This window comes from Laetiporus sulphureus, assembly GCF_001632365.1.
Source record: "Laetiporus sulphureus 93-53 unplaced genomic scaffold LAESUscaffold_2, whole genome shotgun sequence".
Classification (NCBI taxonomy): Eukaryota; Fungi; Basidiomycota; class Agaricomycetes; order Polyporales; family Laetiporaceae; genus Laetiporus; species Laetiporus sulphureus.
The window spans coordinates 632,303-648,442 of NW_024468511.1; the positions used below are offsets into that span (position 1 = coordinate 632,303).

Here is a 16,140-nt window from a genome sequence, read left to right on the forward strand (position 1 = left end):
TCCAGTTGCATCCGTGGCTTGTGCGATGCCGTCCTGAGCATCACCGAAGCTCATGTCAGACTGCTCTTTGCTGAACGACCATCTGTGATCTCAACGGGCAGGCACAGCATCTTAGCGCTTTCCGAGCGTGGTATCGAACCTGCTGACAAACGAAGCCGTAACGACCGAACGTCTCGACAGACACGAGGCCGTCTCACGACTGTTCCGCTAGGAGGCTAGTCGTAAGGACAATGTTCGCCCTCACTTGCGCTGCGCTCATTTCACTGCGGTAGATAAGGCAAACGGGCTAGATCCATTGCTCGCACTTTGTCTCGTTTCGTGGGCGCTTTTACTGCGGTACTGGCATGAATTCTGCTTCCCGTCATTGAGGCTATAGAAGCCATTTTGTTCTACTTACACGCGCCGCGTTACCTAGGTGATCGCTAACGCCACCGGGCACTATTGGCCGAGATGCTGTGTTATGTTTATGTCCTTCCGCACTGTACAAAACCTGGTCACCTCTTCCACCCGTTCATACCCCACATAGTCATCCTGAGTACCCATTCTACAACTCAATGGATTGTTGTGATGCATTGGCGACATGTTGTTCGGGATGTGTGTGTCTAGGGTCCTGCATGACATTAGCATGTAAGTCAATAATTGACAGTTATATCTGCATTGCTCATGTTCTACCTAGGTGGCTGTCCAACGAAGGTAACAATTGACGAGAACCTTAGCAGCCAGAGAACGTGTCCCGCTTGTGGCGATGGTATGCATGCCTTTTGTCAGGTGCAAATTTGATTCCATGGCTCATCGTCACTATAGTCGCTGTTTCCTCCGGGACTTCTCAGGACTGGCTACAGTGCTGCTTCCTCCGAATTATACCTCTGCATACCGAACGTGTCTGGGTTTGTGAAACTTGTGATTGGCGCGCACGAATCAAAGAATCAGAGTGAGCGGAAGTTCGCTCTAAGCTATCGGTTATCTGATCAATTTTCTCCAGATCTACGCCGGGAGCCACAGGCGGTTCGGGTCCCGAGATGCAACAACCCCGTCCCTCAGGGGAAATGCAGGTCCCTCTTGCAACGCAATAAGATGCCTGGTCGTCATCTGGATTCTGGAGGACCTACAACGTAGGCGGATTTACTATCATAGGGCCAGTTGGCCGCGAGACGGAAGCGGCCGATGTCACGAGACGTGCCCCATCTTCTTCGATAACTGATGATGTGTCAAGAGTGTGCCACATCAATTATACATTGAGCTCTTGCTCGGATCCGCAATTTTGATGTGCGAGCATACGACATAAATGAAACAGGTATTGTGTCTATTGCCCATCGTCTCCCACCTCGTGTGGGTTGTATCTTCCCGACTTTCCTCCTCCACTCCACGGCATACAGGAGACGTTTCAAGGATCGCTCATGAAGATCGCGGTAGTAGGGTCTGGCGTCTCTGGCCTTGCCGCGACTTGGGTAGGCTGCCTTTATTCATTCGTGCTCATGAGCACATAGGTTGATAGTCGCAGCTACTTAACGAGTATAGCAATCATGAAGTGCATCTCTACGAGGCAGAATCGCGCCCGGGCGGACATGCGAATACGATATCTTTCGTGCAAGAAGGGAAGGCGCCTATCGATGTTGATACGTACGTATTACTTCTGATCCGGCTTTTTCAGGACTAATATCAGCCATTCCAGGGGATTCGTATGTGCTACGTATTTGCGCGCGAATTGACTTTGCCCTAAAATAGTCGTCCGCTTAGATCGTCTTCAACCCAATAACTTACCCGAACTTCTTACGATTCCTCAATTTATACCCTCACCTACGAGAGCGCATCCTCAGGACAACCATGTCCTTTTCCGTCTCGCGTAATGCAGGGGCATTTGAATGGGCTGGAACCAGCCTCGACAGCGTCTTCTGCCAAAGGCATCGTTTGCTGGATCCGAGTATGTGGCGCATGCTGTACGATATTTTGCACTTCAACGCTTGTGCACCGCGGGCGCTGTGCAAATCCAAACTTGAAAACCTTTCTATCGGGGAGTATTTGAAGACAGAAGGGTACTCGGATTCTTTCAGAGACAATTACTTGATCGTAGGTTGCCTCGATTCACCATCAGTGTTGCCGCTGATCTGATGCTGCTCAGCCAATGACTGCAGCAATATGGAGTACACCGCCGGACAAATGTTTCTTAGATTTTCCTGCCCAGACGTTGGTGAGACATGCTCAATATCTCTCGCCCGCAATGCCCCTCATCCAGTGTAGGTGCAATTCATGCATAATCATCATCTATTGCAAATCATCGGAAGACCATCATGGCTCACCCTTCACGGTGGCAGGCGAGTCCGATGCAATGCAGCAGCGCTTCATAACACTAATGCATATCTCGACAGCCGCACATATGTCGACCAAATTCTCTCGGCGCTGCCTGCGGAACAGCTGCACCTCTCTACCCCTGTCATTGCCGTGAATAGACGAGCTTCGGATCTTCCTACGCATATCGATGATCCTGCCTGCGTCGAGTTATTGACAGCGCAAGGCGAACGTATCAACTATGACCACGTCATTCTTGCATGTCACAGTGATACTGCACTGTCCATTCTCAAGGCAGGAGACAGCGCAAGCGCTGTCGAGGAGCACGTTTTGGGCGCTTTTGAGTGGAGCAAGAACATCGCTGTGCTGCATAGCGATGAACGGGTACGTCATTGATGTGACTGAGTCGAGCTCCGGCAGTCAACTCGTGGTGCTGGTCGCCTGCAGCTTATGCCACAGAACCGCAAGGCATGGTCGTGCTGGAACTACCTCACCAGCTCCACCGGAACTCCGAACGGAACGCGGAAAGTCAACGGCGACCAGGTCTCTCTGTATGTGCTCGTTAATCATTACACACGAACGTGCTACTGACACGCATTTGTCAGCACTTGTACGTCTCACCTCTGCCGCTCGTGCCCGGTATGACTGACTGTATGCGCACCAGATTGGATGAACGAGTTGCAGCATATACTCGAGGACACGCATGGATTAATCTTCGTCACGTTGAACCCGCCCTTCGAACCCGACCTCAAGCTGGTGAAAGGGAGGTTCCAATACGAGCACCCGATCCTCGGCTCTAAGGTAATCCGCCCCGTTTCGGCTGCGAAGTTCTGCCACTGACACGGAACAGGCTATCGGCTCGCAAAATGACATGTCGGCCATCCGAGACCACCAAGGAGTATCCTTTGCGGGTGCTTGGCTCAAGTACGGGTTCCACGAGGATGGCTTCACGTCAGGGCTCCGCGCAGCCTCTGCTCTCATCAACGAACAAAGCATTCAAGAGGGACAGAAATGCATGCCCTTTGAGATCGTCGACGCAGATCGCCGCCCAAACTTAGTAGAGATGAGGTTATTGCCTCTGATTTTTGACGCCTTCGAGGGCATGGGGCTGAGGATGATCCTCGGTGCCTTCTTGGGAGGATGCTTGGCAATCTTGCGAATGTGCCTCGCGCGGACGGGACGGGGGTTAGTATGCGAGTCTTGAATATGATCGGTGTTAAAGCGGAACAGGTCGTCAAATCCGCAGCATGCCGGGAGCATGAGAATGCAAGCGAAACCTAATGTCATTGAAAATACAAGGATTGTATGCGCATACTGATATATGGTGGAGATGCGAGGACCGATAGACAATACAATTGATGCATGAAGAGATGATATAAGTAGACTGGGATATACAATGAGGAATAGTACGTGAGTATGCAATAGAGTGTTCATCCGAACTCGCATCCGGTACACAGCCGCGTCTAGGATGAACTGACTGATTCCGCAAAATTCTAATATGATGCGAAGAGTAAGATACTGAGGTGGCTTGGACCACACAGCCAAGCAAGGCCGCTACCGCCTCTCGTTATGATCGGGCAGAGAAAATCTGACCTGACCATTCCGAGGCGTCTCAGGAACGCTTGGAGAGGGTGATTCGTTTTCACCCTCAGACGGAGCCTCGCTTCCTGGGGACGGCGTTGCCGGAAAGGAAGGCGAGCGTAAGATAGAGGGCGTATGATTGCCCCGGTATTCATCTGCGAAGTGCACAGATCGCAGCGACCGTGCAGGAGACTGATCACGTCCTTGTAGTCGCAAGTCCATGGAACACAGGGATTCTATGCGCGCATGTCCCGCACGTGGCACTGACGACGTGCTGCTGGTATGAGGTGGACGTCGGCCGCGTTCCCCTTCAGACGCCTCCGTACCAGCTTCATAGCCGCCATCATCATGGCGATCCACGGTAGACAATGTATCCTCGCTTCGCGACCGTTGTTGGGACACACGAGGACTCAGCACACGTCGACGCATGGAGGTTCGTCGACGTGAACCCCCCTGGCTTAGTCGTGTTGGCGGCGACCTGGTCGACTTCTTCGCACGCTTGCGCCCGTCAGAAGATGCCGAGCCATGCACGTCTCCCTCGCTCGCATCGGACATCCAGCCCTCCTCCTCGTCCTGGTCCTGTACACCAGCTACACGTTTGACTTTGTTGGCAGCCGCCTGCTCCGCGTCCTCGATTCTGTGTCCTAATTGCTCTGTCCCTTCTTCAATGTCATGTTCAACATCATGAAGTGCGTTTTCGAGGTCGCGCGGTGTCCGGCGTATCTTTGACTTAATTTCATTCACGGCGTTCGCCGCAGCCCCCGCAGCCGCATCGATTCTCTCCGCGGTTGTTGACTTGGGCCCGAACGCATTGTCCTGCACTTCGACTTCAACCTGGATATAAGCGTGAGCAATAGCGACAACCATGATCATAACGTGGAGGCATACATCTTCCCCGGGCCTTCTGCGCCGCTCAACGACCTTGTTCTGTCCTTCCCTCCATTCCTGCACGTTCTCCTCGCCATCTGGCAGGTTCTCCTCCCTCATATCCGTGCCGTTCGGTCTTATGGCGGCCTCATCCTGACTTCTTGATGAGCCCTCTTCCTTCTCGTCTTGCGTTGTGGTAGACTCCTCCCTCATCTCATATGACTCTGGTCTTCGTCCTTTTTCATGCGGCGGTAGCACTCCAGCCTCCATCGCGCTTTCGCGATCGCGATTGATGACAATGTCTTCACCAGCGACGACGGGGCGGGTTTGTGTCGTCCACTCAGGCAACACGCGTCCACCGAGTGTACCGAATGTGTCATGCCGCGACCAAGTGCGCGAGACAGAATGCACGCGGCGTCCAAGCGAGAAGAATGGGATGGACAGGCCATGTATCGTGATAGAGCAGAGGACCATGAATGCAACGATAGGCTGGATGGATGCCGCAAGCATCTGGGCCTGAGTGGCTGGCGGCGATTCAGGTTCCGGCAGCTGTTCAACAGCAAGGGTGGCGATGAATACGGCACCTGCATATGTGTGCCCCGTTGTTAGTATTTTTACGCACATACGCAGTAATAGGCGATACCAAGGACGTACCAATGCCCATAGGGCCAAAGTGTCCACTGAAGATGGCCTCCTGGAGTGTCTTCACATCCGGAATCCATCTATACAGAGCGATCATCACCGGCAGCCTCCTCAACAGTAGGATGAGAATCGCGATCACGATCAATCGCCAAGGGGTCAACGTCAACGTGGCATCGGAAAAATCGTCGAAGGGCATCCATGCGCCAATGAATATGAACGCAGCAATGTTGAAGAGTAGATCGATAACAGATGAAAACACAGCTTCCTCCGTCTGCTTGTTGAAGAAACCATCCCATGCAAAGGCAGTTCCGCACGAAAAAGCTGCCAACAAGTCGTCTGCGCCGAGTAGCGTATTTGCGCCGATAGTGAGCATTGCAAGCGAGACGTATTGTGCAACATATGATTGCCGATCAATGAGATCCTTGCGTTGGCAGAATTTCATGAGATATCTGAATCCAAAGCCAAGCACGGCGCCGAATATGATACCAACGGCGATCTGGTCTGAATGCGGAGCATTGCACAGGGATTTGGAATAAAATTAGTCAGAAAAACGCATCATACTTTGCTCAATATCCACGCACATAGCCATAATAACAGAAACCAATCTTTGATGGCGTTGTCTGTATTTTTATCTATGGTGAGGTACAACGCGATGAATAGGAATGGGAAAGCAGCTCCGTCATTGCAGCCGCTCTCCGCGGCAAGGAGATGCCTTAGATGTGCAGGAACATGTTTGTCTGCATATTTGCCACCGACAACGGCCGCAGCAAGGATAGGATCAGTAGGTGTGAGACAGGCTGCCACTGCCAAGGAGGAGAGGAAATTGAGTCCTGGTATTAGCGCATATATGAGGCCAGCTGACACAAACCAGCCCTGTATGAGTATGCCGCGGCATGATTAACTATGAAGGCAGCAGGATCGTCAAAATATGCGCACCCATGTCATGACAGGGAAGAGAAGAAAGAAGAGGCTCTTCCAGTGCCTGGCCATGTACGCTTTCGGCAGTTCCACGCCTATGGCGAAGACGCCGATGGCCAGGACAACTCGCGTAAATTCAATCACGATGGTGTTTGTCGTTGCGATATCTCCTCCGCCCCAATCCCGAGGGTCGAATATATTTGCACAGTAGGGCCCTGCGGAAGTTAGTACATGTTACGATGCGAAGCTGTGTGGAATGCACGCACCGATGATGACACCGAAGAGAAACGCCCAGCATGCTTCCCCGATGTACAACTACAATCCTCAATACCCAAGTGTTCAATCACATAACGACCGGCGTAACATACCTTCTCCCGAATGAACAGCGAGAACATGCCAAACTAGACAGGACTATCAGCATTGTCGAACTGCAAGCACTACGAATGCGCACGCACGAAGACGATAAATCCGCCCAAAAGAATATATGCGAGATGAGGTATTGAAACCTCAATCTATCACAGCGCATATCGTCAATCGTTCTCATATGCTGGATGAGTTCAGATGATGCGTACCAATTTGAACCTGGACATGATGGCGACAGCTTTCTAAAGTTGGGAAGACGAAGCTCTAGAACCCGTATCTACAGTGTTTAGTCGTAAAGTCGTAGAAGCGTCGTGATGGTTGACAGAATGTGGAGATGACGATACGGGGACGCTGAGCACAACGCTCGGGGATGCCGAGATTGCCTAGGTCGATCGCAAGGATCTAGCGGCGGAGGCAGTGCTCCACTGTGGCTGACTGCGGCAACCTCCGCGACGTTCAGGCGTCGGTGTTGTGCTGAACGGCGAGGACGATGGACGACAGTGAAGATGCATGAGACAACACCTGCAGCGTGCAAGTACTTAAATTGTACGGCGCTCAAAGAGGCCTGCGAATGGCCTCCAATTCCAAAGCGCAGGGAGATTCTCGGTTCGGCATGCCACCCGGTGGTATATAGCTCGGCATCTCTCGGCATCTGTACTAGACTGCTCTGTGCAGCCTACGACTCGGACCCCCTCACCTCTAAAATCCAAGTATACCGTACTGCAGAGCAAGCGCTTCATTATTCTATTATCGCACAGGCACATCATGAGTTGGACCTTGATTGTGAGCAAAAAATGCTCATGAGATGCGGCAACTTGGTATGCAATCTCCAACAGTCTATGACACATAGTACCAAGCGCCCGGGTGCGACCGACATGAAACCGCACATCAACCTTCTACGCTTCTAGGAGATGCATGGACAGCACCATGTCGTGGTATCTCGCCGAATGTGACACCATAGAGGGGGCTCATTTGACATACGGGGCTTCCTTTTTATTTGGAGGCAGGAACGTCGGGGGCCTCGCCGAGGCTATGCATCATTATCCGAGCCCACTGCTGCGTTGCATGCTGAGTAATACTCGGCTAAGGCAAAAGAAGCCGAATCTACGGGTGTTTTGAGGACAAAGAAGCAATTGACGAACCAGCATTGCTCCCTCAGGGTGAGAGTACAGACAAATTGCTCGAAGTCAAACTGGGCGCGAGGCAGGCGACCGGGAAGGGTCTAGCCACAACTGAAACTAGCTCCGGGCTGGAGGATCATGTAGTATAGAATAGGCAAATGAAACCGAGCTTGGAGTTCTTACATGCCGCCGCTGTCGCTGGGGCCCCGTAAAGCGTTCTTATGAGAGTCATTCGAAGGAAACAAATCCACCCCGCCCCACAAGCGAATTGAGTTGAGATGCACGAGGCCTCCACGAACCGGGGACATGATCAGCTGACGAGATACACAATGCACCTTGGTTCGTCGCCGAGCGCGCCGCGGGGAACGTGTCCTTATCGGACATTTGGGATGTTCGACGCTATTGAAACATCGCGCTTCTTATAACGACCTTTGGGAAGGGCCCGTGCGCCAAACATCAACTGTTGAACGGCATGTCATACGCGAGTCAATACTGCGTCAGCTGTGCACTGAGCGTGTTCGTAGGGTTATTAAAATCTCTTTCAAACGCATCACTATATACCCCTCTGATGCGATACATCGAACTCCGAAACGCTAGTGACGCGCAACGCTATCGAGCTTCCGCAGTTGACCCCCCACAGCTGCGACACAGATAGCATGCGTACCTCGACGGATCTGTCTACTACTGATAATCAGCGCGTGTGTAGTAGTACAATAAAGTGAACAAAAAGCAAACCCACCACGCACCAGATATCTCGGTGGAATAGCAATCCCCGAATGCAAAGCAGCAAATACCCATGACGGGTACGAGGAGGGAAAAAATACGAAGGCACCACAGTCCAAGAGTAGTCTGAATCGAGTTTCGCAGAAACTGCGAGCCGCGAAGTGCACTGAAGTGAAGACATCCAAACGCGCCAGAGCCCCCAGCTGGGGCAACCCCTGCCTGAAAAAGCCCGCCCCGCCCTGTCACCGTGTCATTCGAGGGGCACGGTGGGACCCGTGATCGTCGTGCCATCGTCAATACTCGCGCGCGGCGCCCCAGAGGGCACCACGCCACGGTGACCAGAGACGAGGACATGACGCGGACATCTCACATCCTCGAGACGATACTTCCAAGGGCCGATGACCAGATTCTTGACCCTTCCTCTTCCGAGGTTCGTCGGGAGTACACGAAATCGGCCAACCCGAATTGCTGATTCGTCTCTCGACCGGTGACGGCCGGTCCCAGGCTAGGGACAATCGCGGAGGAAATACTCAGACCTTAGCCCGCTCGCGAGGAAAGATGCATCAAAGCGTCCTGTTCGGTGCGAGCTTCGCGGCTTTTGGACTGTGGCAGCGAGCCGACATCGAGAGTACATGAGCCTCTCTGAAGAAGTCGTCAGAGCGCGCAAAACCCAAAAAATCTGCAGCCACAGCGGATCTCAGATCGAATACTTGCCTAAATTAGCAAGTCGCGTGGGACGTTCACTGGTACGATGTTGGGAGTGGAATGGCGAGCTAATGGACTCAACCTAGCTCGGAAATCTTACAGCTTCCTACTATAGAGAGAGTGTGTGGACTTGATGTGTTGATGACCGAATGCTGCTATGACTGCACGATCTTGAAGTAGTACTAATACTAGTAAGTACCAGTCTGTGGTTTGGAGTGATACAGCCAGTGTCTCGTCTATTTTTCAGGTCTTACTCTCACAACCAGTAGTAGATCATACAAGGACAAAATGATACGGTAGCGACAGACAACACGAAGACAGAAAACATAAAGTAACTACGACTAATGCAAAGCGATTGAAGAGCGAAGAATTTATGGTATAGTAAAGTGAATGATTCTTAAATTTCGGATTTCACCAGATCGGCGAGAATGAAAAAACTGAAGAGGTTTCCAGGAGATAAATAACCCAAAGCTCCGAAAGAACGTCTGAAGAACCAAGGTCTCTAGCAGGAAGGGACCAAGAATAAGCAGAATAAAACATAAGTCAGAGAACGAATATCCGGTACATGCGTGATTTGATGCAAAGACTTGAGAACGCCCACGGGGAATAGTAGCTTGGAGACTCCGTCCTTCCACCTTGGCAGCACACTACGGGTACAATGCTGTTGTCTCAGCCTATAAGCGATTCACCACGCCACAGCGTATTGTGGTGTCTGAGTATTGAAGTACTTTGGAGGCATCGTGGCTTTGAGCTGACTCTGCGAAGAGGGCGACGAGAGATTACTCACGGAATCTCTGACCACTTGAACTTCCCGGTGTACATCAACTTCTAGAGCGGTTCCCTGCTGTCACCCATGTGGGCGTAAGCGATGAATGCGATACGGAACAGAGATCGAAGGGTCATCACCGAAGTAGCCTCTACATCGCGTTCCGTGGCATTTTTGGTAGCCTTTCCGACCATCAAGAAGGTCGGCATCGTAACATCTTCACCATCAGTCCCGCGACCACGCAGAACTCTGCGCGTGTTCAATCTGCACGATGATAATCAGAATACAAAGAACTAGAGAACTGCTGGTGCACATACGTTGCAAGAAATGAATTCGCGTAAACTGTCCACGTAACAATCCGTCAGTGGAATTTCGCAACTATGATGAGAGACATACGTTTACTGAGCGCGAAGTAGAATCCCATGAAGATAAAGTTTTGCGGCATGATATCGTACTTCGATGCGGACCTCTCAGACGACAAGATGACAACAGTTGAAGGAATAATGATTAACCCACCAGTATCAGGGTGGTCAGACTGATAGCGCTGAGAACATCCAAATCTCGCTCAGCTGAAGGAAGAAGCTCAACGTGGGAATAACACTCACCTCGTGAGTACGCCGGTGTTCACGGCATACAATGTCAGACTATTGACCAGCGAATCATCTCTGGTTGAGAATAACAGCCGTTGAATACACGCATCATCGCGGGGAGACGTGAGAGATGCACCTTGAGTAGCCTGTACGCAAAGTACGCAGGAAGTAGCATAGCGCGACAGCCGTGACCATGTCTGTTGCCACCCCCAATCCCAGAGATATGCTTCCAATGACCTGTGAACACGCACTTGTGAGAACGTCAACTGTAGATGTGAGATGGTATACCTTCAGCTTGGAGAGCACCAGCAGATTGGCAATTTGAAACCTACATCGTCACTTCAGAGAGATATGTTCATGATATAAGAGCTGCCACTCACCCTTTCACAGTGTACACTTGCATCCGCACAAATGACACTTCAATTGAAGCCTAGAGGCAATGATTTGATAAGAGCTTACCACATGCCATGGCTTACAGGTTCCCATAAATATGCCGATCATGACGATGAGATGATACACATACCTAGTTGCGCGAACACCAGCAGCAGCTATAGCGGCGTCAGATCTCAACGAACTTACATTTCCTCGATCAGTGGGAAGACCTACGATTACAGCAGTGATCCCCGCATTACAGTTGCTGACTGCAAGACATTTGAGATGGCAAACACCGGGGTGCATGAGTGACACAGAACTCACATCTCCATACCCGCATGGCAAAGCAACTGCAGGTGAGTTAACCACTGTGTGGAGGGAAGAGGAAGCGCACGCACGCCTTGACTATGGCTCCTGCCGTGGCCTGCGTTTTATATGAGTGATTAGGATGTGTTTCGAGAGGTTCCACTCACTCCAAGCGTAACCTGAAGCTAATATCGACCTTCTATTAGACTTCGCCAATGATTATGCACGCAAAAGCTCACAATGAGAGACCTTCAAAATCGTGAGTGCCACGCTAATAATAGCACAAGCTCAACATACCAATGAACATGGTCGAGGAGAACCTCCAAAACACCCCAATTTCTGTATTGCACGTCAAGTTACTTAAGCAGCTCTGTGCATACCGTACTCACGTCACGAGGTAAAAGTAGACGGCATAGGCAATGAATGCCTGGTCGACGGCCTCGAGGATCCTAAGAATGGGTGAGACCAGCTGCCGGAGCTCAAGTAGGCATCATACCACAATGCAGCGACCTTTAAGAAGGGCACCAGTTAGCTTCGCACCAAACACGATATGGCGCGCGCTACTGACCAGACATTTGTAGAACAATCGATCCTGCGGGTACCGTCGGAAGTAGGTGTACATCTGTGTGCTTAGGACTCCAAGCAATCTAGTAGATGAGTATTCAGATGCGATTCATCAGCATTTGGCAACGGTACATCCTCACATGCAAGACGCTCCAAAGCCAATCAAGGCAGCGCCGAACGTGGCATTCTTATCAAGTGTTTCAGCTGGAATGCCCATGACGATTGAGGTAGGCAGAGAAGCGCAAAGGAGTGTGAATCGTCAAAGGAGCGAGATGTACCGGACTCTCAGCACCTTCGAAGGACGACAACGAGCTGGGGATGCCGGGTGGACGTCGAAGAGGAGAAAGAAGGATGGACGACCACGGGCTTATCCACGGCGTCCCCAGACGACGCCCGAGAATATTTCGAAAGACTGATTGATGAACACAATCAAAGATGGCAGAAGGATTGTCACCGCGGTTGAGACTCTGCGGATCGCTCAGCACTGTTCCTATTAGCCATATATAGACAAGTTACTGTTGCCACATTTTGACGATCCAATCTGGACCCGGGGGTTCGCCGAGCAACCAATCTCTTTTTCCCACTTAGCACGATCTGGAATAAGCCTAAATGCTCTCAACGCTCGCTGAGTTCCACATGGCAAGGACGCACGTCCAACAAGTTGGACAGGCCACTACATCTCTAGCAACGCATATGGTCCCCCTCTTCCATCTTTACAGTGACATTAGATCCGAGAATTGCTCGTGCAGATGGAATCACGCCTAGATCCAGTCAGTCCGGTCGGGGTGATGCACACTCGGAGTATCTACGGAATTGGACGTACCTGATCCTGTATCCACCCCCGTTGCCCCTAACAGCGCAAGGCTCAACAGCGCCGCGCTACCCACCAGCCCGCGTCCCGCATTCAACTCTAATCCACGCGCGATGTGCGATGGCGTCAACAGTCGTCTGATCGCGGGTGTCGTTTGTGCTCTTCTCTTTGCTGGGCGGTCATCGGGCCCCAGTGCACGCAACGCTGCCTCATCGCGTCTGAACGCACTGACCCCGTCGTGAACGAGTAGCTTCACCATCGACCTCGTTACTGCCGCCAATAAAGCGTAGGGGGCGAGGTCGTCCAGCAGCTCCTGGCGTGGCCGATTGACCCCAGTGCGACCTGATAAATCATTCGCCGAGTCTGAGAATAGTTGAGAGGCCGCTGCGAAGTGCTTCAAGCGCCACATCGCCGAGACATTCCGAATCGCATAAACGAGAGCGGGGTCCACAAATGCCGGCAGATCAGAAGATGACATGGCAACTCCCGGGCCCTGGGTACTTGGATATGGCACCGAGTAGATCGTGGGATGCAATTCATAAGATAGAGGTTCTGCCGGTCCCGCGTCAGATATCTTGCCCATCAAGTGGTTCAGAACGAGCAAAGGCAGCCTGGGAGTCGGTGCATTGAAAGTGGTGCATACTGCCCAATTGGAACTTCCGCGGGTAAATGAAAAGATTTCTGCGGGTTTGACATTGTCGCCACCGTCATCCTTGACAACGGCGGGGTGCAATGGCTGGATCAGCCCACAGAACGGACAATACTCATCCAGATGTTGAGCCAATTCGTCCTGCGATGATGAAGCGGTGGCAGCCGCCTTCTCGAGAGCCGCACGAGGAAATATGTTTTCATCTTCCATCCATCGATAGACCTCCACAGCTGTGAGAGGAATTAGATTGTCTGTGTCAGGAAGGGAGGCAACGTGCTTCTCGTAGGCATGGCGTAATGCCCGCGCCCGGCTCATCTGGGAAAAGAAGCTTAACACGTGCCCTAGCGCGCAAAGCTTTTTCATCTTACTTCTATCGCCTTGCGGCGCCCTGGGACTATGTTGCGGAATTGAGCGGCGCCCGGTACCAGCATAGATACCGATTGTTCATGATGTCGCCCTTTCCAGTCTGTAGCACGTTCATTTCCACTCGGAGACATAAAAGAGTGGCTATGCGTGCTCACCTTTAGTCATAATTGGCACTTGCGGCAGCAGCGCTCGTAGGGTGAGGATATACTCTGCAAGTAACGGGTACACCGATCAGTTATCATGGAGATATGATCCAAAAAAAACACAATAGGACCAGTGAGCACTGTGCGTCTACGGCAATGCGCCGAGGATGCGGACCGACATTCAACCACGAATGACATACCAGGGTCAGTGTTAGTGTGCTCTTCCGTGGACTTGTCATGCTTGTCCATGCCAGACTGCTCGTCTCTCCATGTAACTTTCCTAGCGTCCTCCCGGACGGGCAGCAATGGCGTGGTCTTGTCCAGCTCGACGTCGAACACCTGCTCATCGCCGAGAACTGGGTTGCCCAAATGTATAGGATCTATCTACAGATCCAACGTACATTCGTCAGAAAGAAAATCAAGAGAGTACAAGCAACGACAACAACTGACATCAACCCAATGCTCGACGTCCATTGGAGGATTCATTGCCCCTATCCAAGTTAAATTAATGCATGCTAGAAAGGGCTTGTCGGTAGTGCGAGTCACAACGAACGGTGGCTCGGTCACCACAATAGGCTTTATGAGAGTTGAAGGAGGTGGATCCGTGAGGCAGGTGATAGTCAGCTTGGCCAAAAAGGTAGAGATATGCAGGCTCTGTAATTAAGCAAACATCAGCGGAATGCTCGGAGCAGATTGTCAACTCATAACCTACATAAGATGGAGCAGACACTGCGAGCCGCCAGCGATGTGTATGATCTGGATGGGATTTCACGCGGCGATCTAGTGCAACTCAGCATGCGAAGTATACTTTGAGTGTGACAACTCACCAGGATGGAGCCAAAGACTATAGTCTGCAATCTTAACACGAGCGTTGACATGGAAGCGACTGCTTGCAGCGTTTGAGAGCGAACATGTATTTGCTGCCCCAGACATTAGACTATTTTCCTGTGGCTCTGTCTTCTTCTCCACCTCCGTTAGAGGATTGACTTCATCAATAGCCGGCCGAGCTACATTTCGGTGATTGTAGTGCATCCTCCAGGCACGGTTCTTGCCCCCGCCGATGGACTCCTCTGTTTCCCCTACGATGTCAATTACTTCGTTGAGATCATCGTATACATGGATAATACGTCTCTTTGGAGCCCTGCCAAGAAAAGGAGCAAGTGCCGGAGTATCCATGTGGTGGCCCAACGTTCGTGTCACCTCCGTGCTTGTCGGTACTGGTGTCTCTTTCTTTTTAGAATGAATGACCGCGTTAGCCTCGTTGTTGTTTTCTCGGCTTGGATGATGGTGCAGGTTAGAAAATGAGATATGCTCCCCGGCTCCCACCGCAATCTCAAATAACCTCCGTAAGCTCGGCAAGCTGATTCCTCCAAGCTCTGTACCATTTGCAACCACCCAATCGCGCTCCTCATCGGGTACCAGGACAGCGCATCTCTGAATGCACTCATCGTGGCTGCCAAACTCGCGATGATGACGCAGCCGGCAGTGGTTTAGCAGCCCTTGGAGATTTGAAAAGTCAGAACGAAGACAGTCCGAGCAGACAAGTTTTGCAATCTCAGGCGGTGAGGTAGTGGCGTTTCGCAAGAAAAGCAACTTCTTGCTAGGCGGCGGAGGAGCACGAGGAAGACCACGAAGACGGGTGGACCCGATGCGTGGCGTTGAATGAGAAGAGACAGAAGTAGCTTCAGGGACTGCATAGTCCGCAGGAGTGACAGGGAGAGGGATGGGTCTGTCTGGGAGCTTGGTCTCTCTGTCGAAGAGGATACTGCAAGGGTGTTCTATCGCGTGCAGAGCATCTAAAGCAGCCTCTTGGAAGGGTGCTTCCTCGCTTGTAGCACCTACCTGTGGTTAGTGAAACTAAAATTTGCACGAACTGTAGGAACGCGAACCTTTCAGGCCCTTCTCGAGTGTCTCCTGAAGTATCAATGCCCAAGTTAGTCGAGAATGCACTGTCTCATACAGCCGTTCTCTCAATCCAAGCTCGAGATCAACTTCTTCCAGCACAAGCTGCTGGTACATCGGTGCCCTATCTATAAATTAGGTCATATTCTGGATGAACGAACTGAAGGTTGGCTGCATACAGTCTGAATCGATGGGCGAGAATTTCTGACGTTTCGCGGGCCTATCGTCAACCATTCTTTCGTCGCCAGGCATGACAGCAAATTTGGGTTGCCCAAGCATATTGCATCAGGTACGTCAACGCCGCATACCTGATGTCTTCACTGGATTAAGTAATTCGTGAGAGGACCTCAATGTTGAAGGAGAAATTCCAAGTGCAGGGCAGGGTGATGTATGGGCGCCAATCAAGGACCCAGCTCTCTGATTGGTCGATTGGATCCTGAGCATCTGCCTTTGGCTTTCATTGAT

At 51.5% G+C, this 16,140-nt stretch overlaps 6 protein-coding genes across 6 annotated transcripts; 2 read left to right on the plus strand and 4 right to left on the minus strand.

Annotated features, from left to right (window-relative positions):
• The first annotated feature begins 630 nt into the window (after positions 1–630).
• Positions 631–1,287, plus strand: LAESUDRAFT_160268 (uncharacterized protein). The gene is made up of 4 exons (XM_040901398.1): positions 631–748; positions 805–931; positions 983–1,112; positions 1,216–1,287. The coding sequence occupies exons 1-3, from the start codon at positions 664–666 to the stop codon at positions 1,071–1,073; spliced, it is 303 nt and encodes a 100-aa protein (XP_040769606.1). The 5' UTR covers positions 631–663; the 3' UTR covers positions 1,074–1,112; positions 1,216–1,287.
• On the plus strand, positions 919–3,833 carry LAESUDRAFT_740527 (FAD/NAD(P)-binding domain-containing protein). The gene is made up of 11 exons (XM_040911085.1): positions 919–1,448; positions 1,502–1,620; positions 1,673–1,679; positions 1,738–2,067; positions 2,120–2,188; positions 2,239–2,312; positions 2,367–2,670; positions 2,734–2,837; positions 2,892–2,896; positions 2,951–3,087; positions 3,137–3,833. Exons 1-11 carry the CDS (start codon positions 1,398–1,400, stop codon positions 3,488–3,490), a joined length of 1,554 nt encoding a protein of 517 aa, XP_040769607.1. The 5' UTR covers positions 919–1,397; the 3' UTR covers positions 3,491–3,833.
• A 7-nt stretch (positions 3,834–3,840) lies between these two features.
• On the minus strand, positions 3,841–6,884 carry LAESUDRAFT_710486 (uncharacterized protein; the record flags this gene model as incomplete). The annotated part of the gene is made up of 8 exons (XM_040906770.1): positions 3,841–5,318; positions 5,389–5,877; positions 5,958–6,249; positions 6,313–6,509; positions 6,561–6,609; positions 6,663–6,695; positions 6,750–6,806; positions 6,867–6,884. 8 exons carry the CDS (start codon positions 6,882–6,884, stop codon positions 3,841–3,843), a joined length of 2,613 nt encoding a protein of 870 aa, XP_040769608.1.
• A 1,288-nt stretch (positions 6,885–8,172) lies between these two features.
• Positions 8,173–8,994, minus strand: LAESUDRAFT_160492 (uncharacterized protein). Its single transcript, XM_040901400.1, has 2 exons — positions 8,525–8,994; positions 8,173–8,459 (listed from the first exon to the last, which is right to left on the minus strand). Exons 1-2 carry the CDS (start codon positions 8,853–8,855, stop codon positions 8,332–8,334), a joined length of 459 nt encoding a protein of 152 aa, XP_040769609.1. The 5' UTR covers positions 8,856–8,994; the 3' UTR covers positions 8,173–8,331.
• Positions 8,995–9,395: 401 nt separating this feature from the next.
• LAESUDRAFT_160431 (uncharacterized protein) lies at positions 9,396–12,253 on the minus strand. The gene is made up of 22 exons (XM_040901399.1): positions 11,945–12,253; positions 11,809–11,887; positions 11,737–11,750; positions 11,630–11,689; positions 11,538–11,579; positions 11,480–11,489; positions 11,408–11,425; positions 11,333–11,358; positions 11,259–11,284; positions 11,169–11,203; positions 11,086–11,110; positions 11,022–11,033; positions 10,943–10,958; positions 10,851–10,890; positions 10,699–10,799; positions 10,578–10,637; positions 10,489–10,516; positions 10,369–10,426; positions 10,290–10,314; positions 10,113–10,236; positions 9,994–10,050; positions 9,396–9,933 (listed from the first exon to the last, which is right to left on the minus strand). The coding sequence occupies exons 1-22, from the start codon at positions 12,019–12,021 to the stop codon at positions 9,892–9,894; spliced, it is 975 nt and encodes a 324-aa protein (XP_040769610.1). The 5' UTR covers positions 12,022–12,253; the 3' UTR covers positions 9,396–9,891.
• A 123-nt stretch (positions 12,254–12,376) lies between these two features.
• LAESUDRAFT_160608 (uncharacterized protein) lies at positions 12,377–15,841 on the minus strand. The gene is made up of 9 exons (XM_040901401.1): positions 15,663–15,841; positions 14,601–15,611; positions 14,486–14,553; positions 14,224–14,427; positions 13,974–14,157; positions 13,786–13,839; positions 13,633–13,730; positions 12,628–13,579; positions 12,377–12,565 (listed from the first exon to the last, which is right to left on the minus strand). The coding sequence occupies exons 1-9, from the start codon at positions 15,790–15,792 to the stop codon at positions 12,486–12,488; spliced, it is 2,781 nt and encodes a 926-aa protein (XP_040769611.1). The 5' UTR covers positions 15,793–15,841; the 3' UTR covers positions 12,377–12,485.
• Positions 15,842–16,140: the final 299 nt, after the last annotated feature.